A 21,946-nucleotide genomic window follows, 5' to 3' on the forward strand; every position below is an offset into this window, starting at 1 on the left:
CACACCTTATTCAGATTTGGATGATGCACAATGTTCTCACCTGCAACAAACCAAACAAAACACAAGGATTATTATTATTATTATTATTTATCGCAATGTGTGCCAAACCTGAAGCATGTATTGCATTTTAGTGTCGTTTAGTTGTCTCGTGATTATTGCGTTTTTTAAAATCTGCTTTATTAATTTCCGGTCACCAGTGCTGATTTTTCCAGTTATTGAACGCATCTTTATTTCCACACATTCTCCTTGCTCTTCGCGTCTCCGTGCAGTCCATTCCGGGTTTTCCCCCGTCAGTTCAGGCAGGTTGCGCTGAGCGGCGCAGTTTCTACTGTACAAATTCACGAACATCCACGCTCCCACCACCGCCTCGCCTTTAACTCATCCACATCTTCTACAGATCTACCAATCGCCATCGCGGGACTTTGTTTGTTGATCATGTTCCAAAATGTGATTATATGATGATGCTGTAGCCTCCTGTTGTTTCTGTCATTTTTTTACGGGTTAACCTGGAGTTACCGGGGAGTTGTTACATGACAGAAGGTCTCACAGGGCGTTGTTAACGCACTGACCTTTGACTGGCAGCGAATGACAAATCAAAGGTCGGTGTCTGTGAGCGGAGCGCAAAGCGCATCTCTACCTCGGCACAAGACGGCGCTCCCGGGAGGATGGTAGAAGGCGCTCAGAAAGGTAAAGGCATCAGCTGGATTTTCTGTTCGCACTCTTTGATTGAGTTTATGAGAATTACAATTTATCATCTCGGGCTCTGCTTTGGCCTCAAAGCAGGAAGAGAAGCGGAGAGCATCACGATCCGTGTGTGGATGTTACATAATATCTACCTCCGGAGATTGTGGCCACTTCCCCGACAGTTCATCCCTGCTCGGTGGACAAATTTCGCTTCCAAGGAGAAATGTTTCCTCCCAGTTAGCATAAGAGAAAGATTGATTAGAGTTTAACATATTAAAAGACACTTGTTTCTGTGCAGTTGGCCTATATTTTGCAAGATGCGCTCACGATGAATATAAATGACATCATTTGGGTTATTTCTGTCAGGGGCAACGATTTTTCCCTCCCCCCTTTGCATATAAGACATCGTGTCCCTTCTGCAAGAAAATCACAGCTATTGTTACTTTACTCGTACTGGCATCGACCTGAGGTGACTGGCTCGCATCACGAGGACTGGCACTTTTAGTTTTTTAGTAGTATTTAGATTTTTCTATTAGCATGTGATTTCGACCATAATTGCATTTCAGGAAATCAGTTAAAAGCACATCCTGTATGTCCCGTCCTCAATTCAGTCTCGCAGGACAAATTTCAAGAAACAGAAACAGTTTAGTCAGAGCACCGATGTTAAATAATGCTGTAGGAGGAAAGGGTGCTATGTGTTGTCCATCACATGCACCATATTTATTACCCAGGGCTCGCTCTTGTTGAGAGGAAGGCTCCTCCGTTTTGATCCAATAGCGTACCTTTACATCACCAAACGTCACGCACACCACGTGAGCGGCTTACAGGACTTGGCGTGGATTGATGTTTAACCACTGCCTCACCTTTCGCACCAGGATGTTATAGTCATCCATCAGGATTTAGATAACTTGATGACTTGTTTAATGCAAACAGGCGTAAATGGTTTCATTATGGCTCAGTAAAAACTGTGTGCACAAGGGCTTTAAGGCTTTTTATGGTTAAGTGAAGAGATTCTCAGATAAACAGGCTGCATCATTCTGTAGCTTTTCATGACAGTGCTGATGAAAGCTACAGCAATGCACACTCCAGCAGCGACAATATTTACTCAGACATGTAAGAACTGATGCAACACCTGCTCAGCAGTTGATTCAGGTCTACTACCTGATTTATCAGCAGAGTTGTGCAGCTGATGCAGCAGATTCCTGGATTCTGCTTTAACTGTTATAGGGATAATGATTAATCTTCAAACTACCTATGAGGATAATGGTAAAACCATTAAAAACAGTGATACGGCTTCTTTTCACATTACAGCAGCTGCCATATAGCAGTACAGTGGAAATGGAAATGAATTCCCAGAAGGTCATAATAGCGGCTTCTCCCATGTCATTTAAAATTTAATGGAAAACAATATAAGTGGTGCGGCATGGTGGTGAGGTGGTTAGCACTGTCACCTCACAGCAAAAAGGTCCTGGGTTTCAATCCTAGTTGGGGCCTTTCTGTGTGGAGTTTGCATGTTTTCTCTGTGTTGGCATCAGTTCTCTCTGGGCACTCCAGCTTCCTCCCACAGTCCAGAAACATCCACGGGGTTAGGTTAATTGGTCATTCAAAGATGAACGTAGGTATGAATGTGAACATGAATCGTCGTTTTTCTGTTTGTGTTGGCCCTGCGATCTTTCCTGGCCTCTCACACAATGACAGTTGGGATAAGTGAGCCTGAAATAGAAAGGCAGAAGAAAATGGGTGGATGGACAATACAAGAGCTTAAGGCAGGTTTTAAAATTTTTTTTTGTTTGTTCAAAAACCCTGCCCTGCAATGACCCTGATATCAATATTGTGGATCAATAAGGGAAGAGCTGCTGAAGGTTTATTGCTGGCATTTACTTTTTGTTGTGAGCCAGTCTCCTGTATTTATGTAGCACGTGTCTCATATGCAAAAACATTTAAATTTAGGGTCCATAATATGGTACCTAATGATGTTAATACCTTTAGGATAAAAGAAAGATCTCTGAATGGGATTTGATATATCTGTGAAAAAGGCAAATTGTGATGGCTATACGATGGGGTCAGAGCATCTCCAAAGCTGCAGCTCTTTGTGGTGTTTCTGGTCTGCAGTGGTCAGTATCTATCAAAAGAGATCCAAGGAAGGTAGAATGGTGAACCACAGGCTTATGGGGGGGCTAAGGCTCGCCCGTAGAGCAAAGGCTGACCCATGTATTCAACAGATGAGCTACTGTAGCTCACTTTAGTGTCAGAGTACTCAGTGCATCACAGTTTGTTGTGTATGGGGTGCATAGCTGCAGATCAGTCAGGGTAACCATGCTGACCCCTGTACACCACTGTAATATGGGCACGTGAGCATCAGAATTGGAAAACAGAGCAATGGAAGAAAGTGGACTGGTCTTATGAATCATATTTTCTATTACATCATGTAGATGGCTGGGTTTGTGCTTGCTGCTTACCTGGGGAACACCTAGCACCAGGATGCACTATGGGAAGAAGGTAAGTTGATGGAGGCAGCGTGATGATTTGGCCAATGTTCTGCTGGGAAACCTTGGGTCCTGCCATCTACCTGGATGCTACTTTGACATGTACTACCATGTACTACTCTTTAAACTGTCATGGAAACGGTCATGGACAGCTTTCAGCATGATAGTCTGCCTTCCCACAAAGGAAAAAATGGTTCAGGAATGGTTTGAGGAGTTTGAGGTGTTGACTTGGCCTCCAAATTCCCCAGATCTCAATCCAGTCAAGCATCTTTGGGATGTGCTGGACAAACAAGTTTGATCAATGGAAGCCCCTTGACACAACTTATTGGACTTAAAGGATCTGTTGCTAACATCTTGGGGCCAGATACCCCACCTTCAGCGGTCTAGTAGAGTCAACGGGTCAGGGCTGTTTGGGCAGGAAAGGGAGACCAACATAATATTAGAGGGGTGGTCATAATTTTTTGCCTAATTGTAACCTTGACATTAAAACAAAATTATGAGTCTGAAAAATGCCTTCAAAATCGTGGGAACGGACATTTAGTCCCCATAAGTGACTATTGGTCCCCACAAATATAGTAGCATGTCATTTTTCTGTCCTCACAAAGGTGTCTATCTAAACATGTACATACACATGCATATGTATTTATTTTATCAGTTTAAAATTTGAATTTAATTGAGTTTAAAAAAAGCCAAAAAACTTTTTTTTCCAGATTATATTATATATATTATAAAATACAGATTTGGATACAGAACAGACAAAAAGACAAACACAAAGAGATAAATGAAAGCACATTACATGCTACAAATATGTATTTAAGTTCATGTGTAATGACACAGCAAAGAGCTCATACTGCACCTGCTTGCTGTGTGCTCAACATGCAGGGCATCACTGGCTAAATACTGGAAGGCACGGTTCGGAACTAGACTGGAAGCTCCTTTGCAACAATGCAGGAGCAGCACGTTGCATCCGGTTATGGCCGGGGTATCATTCTTCCCTTTCGGACATTCCGTTCCCGCTGTGCTTTGAGCTCCCGTCTGTTTTCCTAAAAGGGTTTCCCAGGCTCATGTCCTCTTTTCAGAACCATGCAGGGTTTTTGTTGCCAGGGGACAAGGCCTAGGAAGGAAGCATGCCATCACTGATCAGTGCTTTGTCCTACACGGACTTGGGGTCATAACACAAAAATGAAACAGACAAATTTGGAGCTAAGAGACAGATCCGCCTAATTTTAATGGCTATTAAAATCCAAGTTAGTCCAAAAAAAGAAGAAAAAAAAAAGAAATTCTTTGTGAGGAAGAGTTTCCTTTTTGTGGCAAAGCATGGCACTGTTGTGCCCCTGCTCTTATTCATTCTGACAAAGCCAGGAGTCCTTGTTCATTTTTAGTGCAGGAGTCAAATGAAAAATGTTCTCAGTTATGGTCCCAGACTTCTAATCTGGACCTTATTTACACAAACAAAGGCAGCGTTAAATAAATTCAAGTGAGGGACTATTTTCATTTAAATCAATAATTCATCTCAGACTATTCAAATCTCTGCCTCAACTATGCACATGTCATTGTTAACTGCGGGCACGATTCATCATTTGACTCGAGTGTGGAAATCCAACAGTTTAGTTCCCTTGATCACTTAAAAATGAACTGATTTACTGGGAGAAAAGAAGCCACTGTTCAAATCATCTGTTGATTATGTGAGTCTATTTTAAGTCCATATTTTGCTGTCTTATTGTAAATTTTAATACCTTTGGGTTCTTTATTAGTTTTGACCAAGACAAGCCACTTAAAGACATGGACTCTGTTACACTGTGACATGCATTTTGAACTATTTTGGGACATTTAATATGTTTTAATCCAGCATAAACACTGGAAGTAACTGCAGTCATCCCAGTTCTTTACAATTGTCCTAATGATTTGCATTAATGATATAACAAGTGAAAGATCTGGGATATTACTTACCAGATTTAAACGAATGCTTCCAGTCTCAACCAGCCTACTAGAGAGTGTGAGTGCAGCTTTAACGCAGGAGGACTGTGAGTGAGTTGGGGTGGATTTCCCTTGTACTCAGTCGGGGACTACAGCAGTAGCACAGGCGTCGTAGTAGAATGCGCTGCTGAGAAAAGGAGGATGCAATAGAGAGAGAGAGAGAGAGAGAGAGAGAGACCACCCGGTTTTCTATCACAAACAGAGGAGAGCGGTCACCCTCTCATCCCCGGACATGTGGTGCACCCAGCAGCAGCAGCAGAGGAGGAGGCACTAGCAGCAGCAGCAGCTCGGGCAGCAGCGGCGGTGACGGCGTCGCTTTTACGTCTTCGGGGCTTCTTTTGTGTTTAATTTCCCTTGTCTTGTGTCCTTTGGTAATGAGCTTGCTGGGGGCCTACAAGAAAAAGAGCAGTTACGATGGATATGAATCTTTGCAGCTGGTCGAGAGCGGAGGGGATAGCTTCAGCATCGGCAGAGGGAGCAGCGGCGGCACACTCGGAGGCTCCATAGCGGCCACCCTCGGACCGAAGGCGGGCCCGCTGAGAGAGGAGGACTGCAGCACCATGGACAGCTCAGGTAAGAGCCCCTACCGCCTCCGGCTGCTTTACGAATGGCATTTGGAGCCTTCGTGGACGCGGAGAGGGCTTTAATGAAGGTGTTTTGACTTTACTGAGTGTTACCGCGGCCTGTAATTGTCTTGGTAGCAGTGGACAACATAATGGCTAACATAAGTGAAAGTAGCCTACAGAGGAATCCTAAAATCCCAGACCCCACCTAAGAGACTGTACTGAGCTGCTATTGTAAAATAGATGTATACATAAATGCCATATATGAATTTATAAATACTCTTCTTGCATGAGCTATTTCTACCAACTTCAAACGGGCTACTATAGATGCAGATGGTTAATGTATCCAAAATTATGTTCTGAAATTTTTTAAACACTTATCATTTTTTTCTATTAAAAATTACGAAAAAAGTCTGTGCAAAGTCATTTTATTGCTAAATTTGAGTCCTATCTGTCAAGTAGACCACATTTCATGGTTTATTTACTTTGCACATGGGCTTTAAGACCAAAATTATACCACAACTGTAGCAGAAATATCATATGTCAACAGCTGAGAGGATAAATCTTGCTTAGTTTGTAGAAGCACAAATCCTCTCTGTTTAGGTTTTAATCTGGTAGTTGTTGATGACAGATTATTAGTCCCACATATCTGATCTATAAGAAAAACAAAAACCAACCCCGCCCCCCCAAAAAACATAAAGGTGGATGTTAGTACTCCAATCCACCAAAGTGCTGTAATTTAATCCAGCTGTTTGAATTCATTGGTTTTGACAGATTCAGTTTTTTGTTTAAAAATAAATCCTATAGGGTGGTATAGTTTTGGTATAGTTTCTGTTGCCTGTGCTCCTTCCATACTTACTATTACTAAAATAGCAGACTCCATGATAAGACCCAAATACCTGGCTCATGATACAAATTTTAATAATAGCAAAACATTAGCATAACATCATATGCACCTCTATATAGGCTCGTGTGATGAATGTGAATATGAATGCTGATCAGGCTTCCTTCTCTTATAAATGTCTTTCTTTTCCTAAAGTAATAATTTGAACATTTCAAGTGTAAACAACCAACTCAAACTTAATAATAATTTCCCTAGATAATTTCCAGTTTTAAAAAATTGAAATGACGGCACAGTTATCTAAAAATATTAGCACCACAGTTATTAATACCTATATTACAGAATAATAACAACAATTAAAGCATATGCAAAAAATAAAATAAAATAAGGCTGATAGGCGTGTGTGGATTGTGAAGCCTGTTTGTAGAATGTGTGTTCACCACACTGCAGTACTCTGTGGAGTCAGCCAGTCTCCAGAGATGAACATTTGTGTGAAACAAAAGAAGCTGGATGAGGAGGGTGGGAGGGTCAATGAGGAAAGGGGATTGTGGGTGGAGAATGGGGAGTTGGGGGGGCACTCCTGTGTCAGATGTCTGCCTGGCCTGCCAGTGTGTATAGGCAACCTTTTTGATCTGCGTGTGTGTGCATGTGTGTGTCTATGTATCCATCTGTTTTTCCCCACAATGCTGGATGCGGAGGGGTAAAGGTTGGCACTCTAGGAGGAGGGAACCATATTCAAACAGGCTATTGATCTTTCTCACAAAGCCAAGGGCCCTCTGTGCTGCTGATTTCCTGTGCTCTCTTCCTCTGAGTGGCCAGGCTAACCGCTGCTCTATTACCTGATAGAGCCTGTATCAGAGCCTCCTCTGGTGTCTCCATTAGCAGGGTTTGTCACTGTAGCTGGCTCACTAGCCAGCAGACTCCCACATCCATCTGGACACGGACACAGAGGCACATGGACGAGCTACCAGACCAACAGGAAAGCAAACAGGCAGATTCTAACAGATCTGCAGGGGGATAATGACTGAAAAAAACAGAGACAGACAAAATGTGCTGAAGCAAAGGTGGGGGTCACATTGAGGGTGTATGACTACAAGGTAACCACACTCTAATAAATATAGATAAAAACAACCTAGGAAATATATAGAAAATAAAGTAAGCCTGCACAATAAAAAAATATATATAACTTGCACTGGTAAATATATATAACTTAAGCACTGGTATCATTTAGATTGTAATATTTCAGCAATACAATAAAACTAAAGGCCCCAATGATCTTGCTGAACACACCAATCTGTACTTTTCTTTCACCACAGCTAAATGCTTGTTATCATGTAGCTAGCTTAGATTTTTATTGTCTAATTTTATCTAGATGATATCTAGATCGGTGTTTCTAAACTCTGCAGTCACACAGGATGATTAATGGGCCATTGAAATCATGTTAAATACAATTTTTCTTCTTAAATATAGATTTCATTGCCTGTTTTTTGTGAGTCCTGTGGAGTTTGGCATTTCACATTTCACAGTCTGTCTGAAATGTTCACATCTTCAGGCCTGTGAAACAATTTGTTGTTGTAAGCAGATGCTGCTTCAGTTTAACAGCCAGTAAGTTTGAGAATCACTGCATCAGCTTTATAAAAAGTCATTTGGTGTAAAGTAGCCGATACAGCTGACACTGTGCAATTAAACTGTCCAAAAAGGGAACCACTTAGGATAATTAGAATATGGAAAAAATATAGATGAGTGAACAGATAAATGGTAGCTCATTGGTCCAAGTTCACTTTCCAGTTTGGTTTCAGTCTTCAGCAGGGTCTTAGTACTTCCCCCCAAAATAAGGAATTGTTTATCTTTTGAGTGAAGGGATAAAAAAACCAACCAAGTAGTAAGATCTGCCCTGTTAGATCTTACTACAACACTTTCTGCCATTTACTGGGGTTAATTTATACAGAGCATGGCATAACCCCACCACAGTTTTACATCTGTTTAAATAACTCAGCTGTTTGATATTATCATTGTATGTTTATCAAACGTGTTACATGTGACAATAAATAGTTTCTGTGGACACTGCAGTGCCCATAGAAACTCTTCCACTCTTCATTATAGCGTTGCTTCAGCTTATTGAGGTTTGTGGGCATTTGTGTATACACAGCTCTGTTAAGGTCTCGCTGCAGCATTTCAATCAGGTTGAGGTCTGGACTTGGACTGGCCCATCGCAACACCTTGACTCTTTTCTTTTTCAACCATTCGGTTGTAGATTTGCTGATATGTTTGGGATTGTTGTCTTAATGCATGATCCAGTTTGGACGAGCGTTAGCTAAAGCTAAGGAGGATGAAAAGAGAAGCATCTGGACTTCTTTAAGTTTCTTTCTTTTTTTCTTTTTTTTTTTTTTTGTCTGTCCCATTTGGTTCTTTAGCCGTCAGAATTGTTGTCTGAAGACCAACAAGGATACCAAATGGATTTATTTTGCCAAATGGATCATCATGGCATTGCCGTATTGGTCCATTTGATCAAACTTTGTCGTTATTATTTATTTTATTTTCAGTTGTTACAGATGGGACAGACATGACTGGGGGATAGGAAAGGGAGAAAGAAAGAGAGGAAGGAAAAGAAAAACAGAAGGGAAAAGGGACAGTGAGAAAGGGCACTTACAAAGACAAAGAGAAAAAAAAATTTCCTGGATCACCTGTTGAGAGAAAAAGAAGAGAAAACAAGCAAAAAAAACAAAACAATGCAACATACTAAACACAACACCATCACGTTAATCTAGCTAAGTGTGAACAGCAGTGAATACTAAATATTGAATGTTGTTGTGCAGCACGCAGGACAGACAGCGCACAATGTGCTTTGAAGTAGCAGCTAAGAAAGGTGTAGTTTATGTCTACGAACAGTGAACACCCGCGTGCACACCTGTGTGGATCAGCGCTTGTATACAAAAAGGTTTCCCCATGTAACGGTCTGCTAGAGGGTGTGGAGGCCATAGCCCCGTCCCCCAGGGCATGAAGCAGGCATGGAGGAGATCCAGGCTCCAGACATCCAGAGGCCCCAGAGTGCGAGAGCCCAAGGAGTACCACCGGAGGGGCATCCGTGCCACCCTCCTGGGAAGGGCTGAGGAGATCCCCAGACGAGGGGTCACCCAGTAGCCACGGAGCAGAAGCCAGAGGGGGCTGCACTGGCGTGCCCGCCGGCTCTGCCGGCAGTCAGCTGTGCCAGAGTGAACCGAGTTGCAGGCCCCGAGGTCGGAGGCTCGAGGGCCCCCTTTGCCCCGGAAGAGGCCTGACCGAGCGACAGGCACCAGGCCCCGCCAAGTAGCCACCGGGAGTGAGCTGGTGCATACCTGAGCGCCCAGCCCCGGACACCAAGAGCCACCAATGCACCAACCCCTGAGGGGCATCAGTTACCGGCAGGGAGTGTGGTGAGGGGAGATAGGCCTCCACACTTGGAGGGCCTGGGAGTTCCCACTTCTTTAAGTTTCTTGAAGACGTTTAACCTCTCATCCGAGGAGCTTTTTCAGTTCTAAGAGCAACTGGTGGAGAGTCCCAGATTTTTAAACCCTATTGGGAGTGTCCCTAAGAGGGTTAGCTAAATGTTAGCTAAAGCTAACATTTGATGCTAGAAGAGTTTGGAATATAGAGGACTTAAGGTTTGACTCAGTGCCTGCAAAGTGCTCAGGTTGTGTGGTTTCAAAACAAGCCCAGATTATCACCCCTCCACCTTCATGCTTGACAGTTGGTATGAGGTGTATGTGCTGATATGCTGTGATTGGTTTTCACCAAACGTTGTCTCATCTGTTTGAAGGACATTGTTCCAGAAGTCTTGTGGTTTGCTCAGATGCAACTTTGCCAACACGTACTGTGCTGCTACGGAGAAGGGAAATCCATCCAAACAACCTGCACTTATTATGCACTTATTTCTAATTGTACTGTTATATACTTTAACATTTAGCATGCTAATTGAGGCCTGTATTATCTGAGATGTAGCTCTCGTGGTTTTTGCTGTTTTCCTGCGCATTGCACAGTCCAACCTTGTGCTGAATATTGTGGCACTGTGTTAACACACACTTGAATGCTCCGTTCCAGTGAACTGAGCAAAGCTTCTGGTTTCCTTTAGGTCTGGTGAAAAGTTTTTGACAAGACTGTATGTACTGATGTTTAGGTTTAAAACATAGATGACACAGATTAGTCGGGCTTGTTTTTAACTATCCCAAGCAGCATTAAGCATCTGAAGGTTCAGTGGTCGTGACTATTTTTTTTGAAATTATGAATTTCAGAACTTTTATAAAAGAATCAGTTTGCCTAATTCTCTGTCAGCTTCCTCCTACACTTAGTCAGAGCTGTAATACCAGCGTGTCATGCTTTGAGCAGCATGTAAAGGCTTGCTTGTCATTCAAAGGAGTGGAATACACTTCTGGTTAAGTTGTGTAGTAGATGATTAATCATAGACTCCTTGTCTTATCAGCAGCATCTATAATTAAGCAGATTAGTGCCGGGTTGACACTGCAGTTGTTCAAATTCAGGAAGAAACAAGGCCCATGATTATGGTACCCCTGAGGTTGAGTCCAGGGTTTTTGCCTTTCGAGCTTTACTGTTGTCCCTGTGCATCTATCTGTGTCGTTAGGCTGGATATTGAGGGAGTAAGGTTTGAGGCTGTAGGAGGCGGGAGACATATGCTGACAGCCAACAGATCCCTCTGGACATGAATAGAACTGCCTTGTCTTTTTTCCTCTCACTTCAGTCACCTCTGTTTTCCCCTCCTGTTTCTATTGGTCAGCTTAGTGAATGTGATACCAGGCAGCTGAGGAGGGGCGATGTGGGCTATCGGGCTGGTCTTCTTTAAGTGGAACAGCTCTTTTGGCTGTGGCATTTCTTTATGAATGTTTGCTCGTTCAGCATCACTGCTGCTTCTCCATCTGTGCAGGTATCAAACATGACTGATGCATACACTTAGTTCTTGATGTCAGGGTAGACTGTAGGATCCTGGTTTTCTTCATAAAGATAAAGATAAAGATGACCTTTATTAGTTCCACAGGTGGAAAATTTGTTTTGTTACAGCAAAAGTGCAAAGTTATATAGCAGAAATTAGAAAACACTGGAATGCAATAAAATAAAATAAAATAAAATAAAATACTGTATACAATAGAATAAAAATAGAATAATATATACAATAGAATAAAATAGAATACAAATACTATATACAACTGAGTAAGAAAATACAAAAGTACAACTTTGTCAGAGAAAGAATTTCATAAATCCTGTCAAGGTCACTGACTGGCAGATGTGTCTGCCAAGGAGCTTAAAATGGGTCAAAACATACTACTGAAATCACAGCCTTGCCTAAAAAAAGGAAAGAGGACTTTAGCTTTTATTGTTCAGTGTAGACACGCCCAATGATGCAACTATATTTCTGAGATAGGTGAAAAAAAAATATGGACTGGATTGTTTAATCTTTATTATCCTTGAGATTCTTTTTAGATTGCAAAGAGTAGTCGACACGAACCTTAAATACAAACAAGACACAGAAATCAAAACTAATCAAACAAACTAGCCAACTACCAACCTGTCTATCGCTTTGCTTTTAAAAAATGTTTTCTGGGGTCTTTGTTGTCTTTAAAAATGTTGACACATTAGAGAGAAAAAAAGGATGAAATGTTCCAAGGACAAAGACATTTCAGCAAGAAAGCTAAAGAAAGAACATCTGGCGTGCGATCAGCTAAAGGCTATCTTAAAGACATGTTTATGCAGTTACATTGTATAAAAACTTGACTTAACGCTGGTAATCTTTGCTGTTTGCAAAGTTCAATTCATTTTTTTTAGCATGGGGGAATTTTGGTGTGTCACAGGCTGCAAGAGTTTTATTTCTCAGTAAAAATAAATCCCCGTCACGCACGTCATGCCTCAGCAGTCAGAGACCAAAAGTCTAATTTTGGAACTTAGTGAAGAATCGCTGCAAATACATCATGCATGTGGCGACAGAATCTCTTTTGAAAGAGTTTGAAGCAGCTGCCTTCTGTGGTTGTATATCAAACTTTGCACGCAGATTTTCTCCTAGACGTTGTTTGTAATGTCTTTGCATCTTTCCAAGCTCCTAAAATAAGGATGGAGTGGATGCTTTTAAGCTTCTGATCCAGTTGCAAAGAAAATATTTAGCAAAATGTCAAGTTTTGACATTTTGATAACATAGCAAAAGTATGTGGGTAGATGTTCAAGATAAAAGTGAAAGTTTTTGTTTGGCTCTGAGCTTGGCCTGACAGTCTGACATGCTGGATGGCTGACATTAAAGGCACGGCAGCCAACCAGCATGAAAACAAATATGTCCTTGCATAGCCCATTAGCTATTCCTATGAGCTATTCCTATCATATTCCATTTTCAGTGTTAGAAACATCCCACAAAATACTAACTAGTGGTACAGTAGTTTCTCATCATAATGAACCATCTGTGTAACCTCAATAAACCTTTTCCCCAGTACTGTCCAGATGAAGGTCACCGATAAACCCATAACATCTTTAAGAGTGTGAATCTGACATTTCCAACTAATAAAACCAAAGAAAAACTTTGTATAGACTCAGTCTGTTTTTGCATAAGTGCGCAGTGTTCCTTCTCCTGGATCACTGGGACTTTTCTTTTTGAAGTAGAAGAAGAAGTTGCCTGTTAAAAATATTTTGCAAGACTTCCATTAGTTTATCCAGGCTAGTGCAACATATAAACTAAGCTTTCTTTGTTTTTAATCTTTGGGAAAAACCCACTTGCACATACGTGAAGATGAATTATAGATGAGGATCACCAAACCCTAAAAACAACCCTACTCTGGGCCCGATCTAAAATTTGGTAGTATGATTCTAGCTTAATGATCCCCACTGACAGGTTTGGTTGGGAGAGGCTCTTCACTCCTCACAGATCATAAACTCAAGCACTGACCGAATGCTGTCAGCGAGTGCACATTACCGCAGACAAGACAGGTTGTGCATGAAGCATGATGCTAAGAGGAGACTTTGCCTAAAATCCGGTTGTGGGTGTTTTTCTGCGGCATCATATTTAATGTCGGTAGATTAGTCAGCACTGCCAGATGATATAAAGTAATGACATGGTGGTTTCTATGCATGGTAGGTGAAGAGGGGAGACAGAGGAGGGAGGGTCTGAGTGACTCAGATTAAGCACATGGGTCTCATCCAATGTTAAGAATATATGCAAACACACACACACATGCGCATGAGCTGGTGTGCATTTTAATGTGTGTCTTGTCTCATGTGTCCTTCTCCATCATTCCTTCACACCTACACACATGTTTACTCAGTGTGTAGAGCAGTGACTCATGTTCATCACCAAAGTCAAATGAAAAACCTCTGAGTTAGGGCTTTTGCGCAAAAATGTATGACGGGATGTTTCAGCGGAAGGCTGTCCTCCTCTCACGTGTAATTTTTGTCACTTTCCCTGCGCCACAAAGGTGGCATCAGCTACAGTGAGTGCCCTAAAGCAAAATGAAGTAGGAATTTGTAGAAAATCAGTGACATCAGATCTTGAAAAGCTTCTTGCTCCTTTGTTCTCAGATATGGACGCAGGCTATGGCGGAGGACTGCTGGATATGGTCAAGGGAGGAGCTGGCAAGTTCTTCAGCAACTTTAAGGACAACCTGAAAGACACACTGAAGGACACCTCCACCAAGGTCATGCATCAAGTTGCTACGTAAGTGACCACCGCATTCATATGGTTTCACATTACACGAATGAATCCACTTTTGCTCAGATGTTTTACTAATAAGCAAAGATTGTTTTTCGAGAGACTTGAGCAACATAAGCAATGGAGACTTGGTCGGCTACTGCAACTGTATAGAGATGATGATTAAAAATAAAAAAACCTCTTAGCTGATTAAAATTTGGCTGATCTTATGTTCAAGGTCGTTGTGTTGTTTATGTCCAGACAGCGACTTTTAGCCACACATCAACGTCTATTTCAAACTGACCTGAATATCAACAAGGATCATCACTGTCGATGCTTTCCAGCAGTTTCAGGTGAAGAGTCTGAGGTTTATAAACCTGAAGGGAGCACATCCAGTGAGGAGCAAAACCAGGAGCGTGCTTCACTGGGTCAGACGGTCAATGCAGAGCTTTGCTGGAACATTCTGATGGACCTGAGGGCGAGTGTTCAGGAAGCAATCCGAACTCTGGTGCTGCCAGCATGTCTCATTCATCAGAGCATTTTTTGGCCAAACTAATCCAGTCCTTGCCCAATACCTAGATCACTCACAAGAGTGATCAGCTCTCTGCAACTTTGTTCAATCCCCCAAAAACAAGTTAAAGGATCGTAATTTTCACACTCTGGGGGAGATCAGCCATTGAAGAGACAAAGTGGGACCGAGAGACAAAAAGAAAAGGAAAAAGAACAAAAATGGCCCAGAAGTGCTCAAGATGATGACCTTGAGTATAAGGTCATTCCGTGTTTTTGATTTTTACAGATATGATTTTTAGTAAATTTGATCACATCTAGTTTATCTTGAGTGTATCACCATGTGACACTGAATTAAATACACTGTATAGTCAAACATAAGGCCCAGGGGTCAGAATTGGAACGCCAAAGACTCCAATCAGGTCCACTGGATGGCTGTGGAAAATGTGAAGGAGGGCAGATTTTGGACTTTTAACTGTATTTTCTTTTTGACCCTATTGTCATTCAAAGCACACCAAAGTAATAAACAATAATCCATAATTTCATTTACTGCCGCAGCATTTCTTTACCGTGTAGAAAAATGCTGAAATTGTGCTTCTTTTACTTATGTTATATGAAATTAAATGTGTAATTAAACTTCTTTACCCTGATAAAAAAGGAACCATCACTAGTTCGGCCCTCTTCAGATCAAAGTGGGCTGTATTTGGCAAACAATTTAAAATGAGTTTGACATCCCCGCTCTAGATATATTTCTAACAACGATTACGAGGGTTGTACAGCCAAAGATGAGTACTGCACACAAGTCCAGCTTAAATCTATGCTTTGCGCTTGTTCTGTAGCGAGCGAACTGGTCAACTGAATGCTGTTTCAGATGTTGATCACAAGCGTCTCCGACTAGCTTTAGAAGTGAAGCAGCAGAGCGGTTGGGATGGAGGGAGGAAAGAGCGAGGTTTCAGAGTCTGGCACGGCTCGGTCGTCCCAGTGTGTTTGTGCACAGGCATCTGCACAGGGCGGCACAAAGGGGCCTCTGTATTATCAAACACACACACACACACACACAAACACACACCCCTACGTTGCTCCCCTCACTATTGACTCAGCAAGTCTGATTGTGAAATTTCCTCTCCAGGGTCTCTCCCTTTCTGTCGCTCACATCTTGGCAAACCCCCACTCTCCTGTCCCCTCGTTCCCCTTGTGTTTTTCGGTTGATCGACTGCCCGCTCGGCTCCACCTTTCTTCCTCTCCTCTCCTCTCTCCCTCTCTCTTTGGTGTCTATTGCCCCACTTCTGGCTGAATTATTCATGGCGGTTCATTGTGCCAAATGGCCAGAGCACTGCTGATACAGAAGGATTCATTTCATTAGGAACCTGTGTGATGCGATGTGAAGTGTGTTTGTGGGGACTGTATATGTATGTGTGAATAAATGGAAGGGCTAATGGAGGGAGGAGAAGTAGGCTAGCTCATACCTCTCACTTTCTTAAACAGTATGCATTCAGACCACTTCCAAACATTTCTGTAGAGGGAGGTGTTTCAATTAATATATCATTATCCCAGCAAAACATTCCATATTTTCTTTTGTTTAAGTTGTTGGTTAACAGAAGATTTGAGTAAATAGAATTTGAGTAAATTTTGGACTTTATCTCAAATGTAACTGCCAATATTGAACCATGTCTACTGACAGGGACAAAGTGTTAAAGCAGGTTTAAATGAGATACAAAAATGTCAACCAAGGGAAAAAAATTCCCTTGTGCTTCCTCGGTATAACGTGACACCTCTGCTGTTAAACGGGCCTTCTTTGAATGCCCCGACAGGGTTTGATCTGTTGTTCTCTGCTTCTTTTCTCATGTGTAGTCGAGGGAAAGAGCTGCTTCTGAATTATTCAAACCAACCTGTGTTTCTTTACGTAGCTAAAGAAAAAAATTTGCAGAGCAGGCGACTTGAGGCAACAATGTGCTTGTGTCTGTGAGAAGCGCAATGAATATGGAGCCTTGATGGCTGTGCTGGTGAATAACACGGTGTGCTTGGTCTGCACCAGGCTGTAACCCCCTCCACCGACCTCCCTATCAGACACACATTAATTTGCCTTTTCTCTTAAGTTTTCAAGCTTTAACCTGCATCTAAAATTCCAGTTTTCCGAATTTCATTATCCATGTCATTCTTCAGATACCAAAACATACAGAACACAAACCTACAACACATCTTATCTACAAAAATAAGAAACTCTGGTGAATTAAAAAAAAACTGTGATTTTGAAGAGCGAATGAAGCTAAATCAGGCCCTGAGGATAGATGATTGCAGTGCAAACACTATGTAGCCGCTTAAATTGGTTTAAGCTATGAAGCAGACATGCTATAAAAATCCTGCTTAAACAAAATGAAGACAAGTGAATTTTAGAGAAGACCATAGGGGAAATGCAGAGAGCCCGACTCTAATATCCAGCGGGATCTAACCCACTTACATTGGTTTGATTGAGACTATGTTTATGTAGCCTCGAGAGGTTTTAATAGAGCACCTCACTTCTCATGTATTCAGCCTAAAATGTCTTATAAGCTCAGGGTGTTTACTTTCTAGGAGGAAAACATGAACATGAGGTCCTGTACTGCTCAGAATGGGTTTTATAACATACCGGTACATCTATACACCAAGCCAGGCAAGTTTACCTTTTGGGTTTTTTTACTGTTTTTTTTTTTATCACAAAATGTGAGTTATTACATCAAGAGTTAATACCAATATCAAGATGACTGAAGTAGTGCAGCAATAAGAAAGTCACATAAAAATTACTAACTGCTAAAAATTGTTGTTTTGTCTCTCAGGTCAGATAAAAGAAAAAAAAAAGGTGCAAACTGTAAATATAAACAGAATGCAATCATTTGGAAGTGTCATAGACCAATAGAATGTAAAAAACATAGATAAAATGTTTTGGAATGAGAAAATGTACCACTTTAAAGAAACCATTGGCCCATTTTGAATTTGATGGCAGTAACTCATCTAAAGAAAGTTGGGACAGAAGTGTGTTTACCGTTGTGTCTTCTCTGTTGTGTTTGTTGTGCCACTTTAGCACCTGGAGTCTTCTACTATGAAGTTGTGCCGTTGTTATAGATGCAGTATGTGGTTTAGCATTGTATTGCTGAAAAAGACATTGTCTGAATGGGAACGTATGTTGCTCTAAAGCCTGTATATACCATTTTCATAGGCACTAATGCACCAACATCCCATCAGAGATGCAGACTTTTGAACTGAGAGCTGATAGCAAGCCAGATTGTCTCTCTCCTTTTCAGTCTGGGAGATCTATCAACAATGTATTTCATATTCACAGAACAGTTTTCCACTTTCAGTCCATTTCAAACAACCTCTGACCCAGAGAAAAATCATCGGCCTTGAGAATTGATTTTCAGCCTTGTCATTTAAAGAGATTTGTTGGGATTCTCTGAATCTTTTTGATTCAGATGTTCAGCTATTGTGTTCTGAAAAAAATGAGATAAAGTACTTTTACATCAAGGATATGTTTCCGAAAATATTTTACAATTAGAGACATTTCTTTGCAGATTGGTAAACATCTGTCTATCTTTACTTCTCAGAAACTCTGCCTTGGTAATATGATCTTTTTATACCCAGTCTTATTACCAACCTGTTACCAAATAACCTAATTAGTTGCAAAATGTTTCTCCAACTGTTTCTTATTAGTACCACAAACCATTCCAGCCTTCTGTCCCCCTTTCCCAAGCTTTTAGATATCTGTTGCTGCCATCAGTATTAGTACAGTACAGTAGTACAAAGTGTTTTAGTTCTCCTTTGCCTCCCTTTTGTAGACATGTTTCTTCTTATTGGATGATACTCACAAACAGAAGGTTTGAACAGCAGATGGGTGGGGCTTCTGTGCTTACATCCACCACTGTGTGCCTTAAGGCAGTGGTCCCCAACCCCTGGGCCGTTGTTTGGTACTGGGCCACAAGAGTTGAGGCTTAGGTGTGAAATTTATGGTTTTCAGAGTTTTTATCGGTTTTCAGCATTATTTTTTTAATTGTTTTTATCATTAACTCGGTTTCTCTGGGTCTTTTCCCATGTGTTATGAATAAATCTTCTTTTTTTGGGTTCCAGTACTGGTTTTATTTGTTGTATTTATCCGCGACACATTAAAGTCCGGTCTGTGAAAATATTGGTTGGGGACCGCTGCCTTAAGGGGCAATGTTCATAGCTGAACCAAAATGTCTGAGCTTTAGCCAGAATGTAGAGTCCAAAACCAGTGGGTGACGTCACCAAGGCTACCTCCATGTTTAACACTGTCTATGTCTGAAACCAAGCAGTCTCAAATGTGGCTCACAGGGCTTATTTGGACACTGCATAAATGACCTCTTTATTTGAAACTCTGACTATGTTTAATTGGAACATCGCCCTTTGTAACAGTATACCTATGACAGAAAATTAAGATTTGCAATGATATATTAATGGTATGAAATACTAACATGCAAACAGGGATGATAAGTTAATAATGAATAAGCATTACGTTATCTTAATGAGCTAGCATGATTGATATCTTGGCAAACCACAAACTGATAATTTTAGAAGTGAGTCCTTCAAATTATTAGTCACACAGTTGCTAGACTGACTACCTTTAGATAAATTGCCCACTTGGTGGGAAAGAAAAGGGATTCAGTGGCAGATTAAACAAAGGCTGAGTCCAAAATCAAACCTTCTGACTATTTATGTGCAATTTACATCAAAATGTATCTAATCATTTTCCAGCAAGAGGAAATTGCACCAGTCTCGTCATTATCTTTTAACGTCCTGTCTGTTAGACGTGGGCTTGCTTCTCATTGTGCGCATTGATATCGACTGCAAATCAACAGCTTTTATCAAATGTCTTTGTGCAACACAAAGGACTGACAAGAAACTTTTTATAGCAGTCTGAAAAAACATCTGCTGGCATTTAGCATCACCACAGCAATTAGATCAATGCTCCAGCACAGCTGGGATCAGCTGGTTGTTACCGTTTTTAAATTGGTCTTGCTAGGTGTTGCTAGTGGTGTTATTGTTATTAGTTAGTTGGTGGGTGTTCAGATTGCACATTAATATATTTTTCATTTTTCATACTGGAGATGGGTTTCACTATTACACACAGTTTAGTTGGCTCATAATTGTGTACCTGTTTCCATGGTAATAGATGTATTATTCAGGATAGAAACAGGTAAAACCACACATGTTTACACACAGGAGTGTTAATATCCAGCAGAAATGTTACCTTTCTGATCTCCCAGATCCCATTTACTAATAAAAGTGTAATGTAAGGATAAACCTGATCTTTTTTTCCATGTTAAATTGGTCAAATGTTGAGTCTGCTTTTCCACTCTGGGATCAAAATAGAAGCTTGAATTGTGGTCCAATTACCTCATTATGTAGGACTTACATGCACCGCCCTCACTGTTGGATTTAATTAAGGTTGTTTGTCTGCTATATTGTAATATATTAGCAGTTACCTACTGTTTTAAGGCTAAACTACACAAACGTTCTCATCAAAGCACACATTCACGTGATACGGTACACTTGGTTTGTTTACAGAAAATCCCAAGACTCATTTAGCAGTCTAGCTGAGAAGGACTGCATTACATAACCAGGTCTAGGACTGCAGCAGGCCCATATGGCACTCCTCCATGATCACACGGAGATGACGGTCCCAGCTAGGCCTAGCTTGCAGGATTTTCACAGTAGGCAACAAGTCAACTCAATTTGATTCGCATTAGCCTACAAACCTGTCTTGAAAGAGAAATGCAAGTACAGTGAGCTGAGCCTTCCTCTGCTGCTGTCAGTTGTGAGATTTTCGTTTTGTGAGTCATTTGTCCGAAAACAAATTTAAGCTCTCACTCTAACCCCACCCTGAGCCTTTTTGGCAGTGTTTCATTAGCACGTGTTTCCACCACTGCTGTGCTGGAGCACTAGTGGACTGCTTGTATGTGAGTGCACCACAGCTGCTCCCACAGTCGAAAAAAAGGTCCATATGGCAGAGCTACATTTGGCAATGAAAGGCAGTGCTGCTCAATTTAAGAATTCACATATGCTATTTCTTTGATCCCAGGCAGTTCAGCCTAGAGTGGTGAGCCTGAACAAGATAACTTCCCCACTTCCTGACACATGGATGCTTCAGCTCTAAAGCCTGTTGAAGTTAATCACTTGGATATGCCTGTAATGCAGTTCAACCTGTGAATGATGGAAAGGTGGATCAACCTTTTTGGATGCTGGATATTCTTATACTAAGTTTTTATATATGCATCATTTTGTCTTGGTAGCTAAATGCACAGAAACAGTCATTATGAATCTCTAACATTTCATATCTAAATCACAGAAATACAAAAGCAAGGTGATTTTGTAAAGCCTACCACAACTTATATTTTAAACATTTATTGAGATGCTCGTGGACAGTGCACGTTGGTTTTACATATATGACTGTAATAAAATGTGTTTTCAAAGATTTGTTTTTTCATTACAGTTATACCAAAGGGGAGCTGGACATTGCCTACATAACATCACGGATCATAGGTAAATGTATTTCTAGCGAATGGGCATTGTATATACACATGTGTGTAGATAGATGAACCTCAACAATGTTACTTGGACTGTTTTCCAGTTTTTTGAGTGAGCAGCAATGCGCCCTTTAAAAGACAAAGTCAGTCAGACATTTGTCACTCGAGGGCTTTATATCCCATCATGTCTCCAATGGTAGTCATGCTGGAGTGTAGAGCTACTCAGCTCACCTTTTTGCAATCCTGTACTCCACAGTGGGTAAAAATACAGTTATGTAGAAATGAAAAGTTTTCACAGAAACCCTCTGTTGTCCTGTGAAAAACTAAGCACACTCTTACTGCTTCCATAGGAATTAAGAGAGTAAGTAGCAGCCAGTAATTAACTGAACATCAGCAAGTGTGAGCACCTCTGTGAAAGTGGAATTTGTGATCAGTTTGCTGGTCTGCTGTGCTTATAACACAAAACTACAATATTCCCAGGAGTGGGGGTCACAGAAAATTCACCCCAGGCTCAGACTGTACAATTCTCAGAGTTAGATTTTCGATTCTACAAGTCTCGGTTACCATGTTAAAGCTCATGACAATTATAAGAAGACTGACACTCAATAAAAAAACTATTTGAATGAACATAAAAAAAATCATGGAAAGGATTTCCGCGTGATTAAATTGCTTTATTTTAGCATCATGCAATTCTGTTATTCCAATGTGTAACGTACTTGAGT

The 21,946-nt window shown here is 41.1% G+C and overlaps 1 protein-coding gene across 2 annotated transcripts in view; it reads left to right on the forward strand.

The window, feature by feature from the left end:
* Positions 1 to 371: 371 nt before the first annotated feature.
* The window catches only part of dnajc6 (DnaJ (Hsp40) homolog, subfamily C, member 6), a 37,498-nt gene continuing 15,923 nt past the window's right edge, over positions 372 to 21,946 (forward strand). Inside the window, exons 1-4 of one of the 2 annotated variants that reach the window (XM_039600834.1) lie at positions 372 to 687; positions 5,582 to 5,720; positions 14,094 to 14,229; positions 21,191 to 21,240. In XM_039600834.1, the coding sequence (XP_039456768.1) occupies positions 5,708 to 5,720; positions 14,094 to 14,229; positions 21,191 to 21,240 (199 nt within the window). In that variant the 5' untranslated portion in view covers positions 372 to 687; positions 5,582 to 5,707. Of the gene's footprint in view, positions 688 to 5,464; positions 5,721 to 14,093; positions 14,230 to 21,190; positions 21,241 to 21,946 lie in introns of those variants that run through there. The other variant, XM_031760194.2, reaches the window with a different exon arrangement.

Source organism: Oreochromis aureus, linkage group 17, assembly GCF_013358895.1.
Source record: "Oreochromis aureus strain Israel breed Guangdong linkage group 17, ZZ_aureus, whole genome shotgun sequence".
Lineage (NCBI taxonomy): Eukaryota > Metazoa > Chordata > Actinopteri > Cichliformes > Cichlidae > Oreochromis > Oreochromis aureus.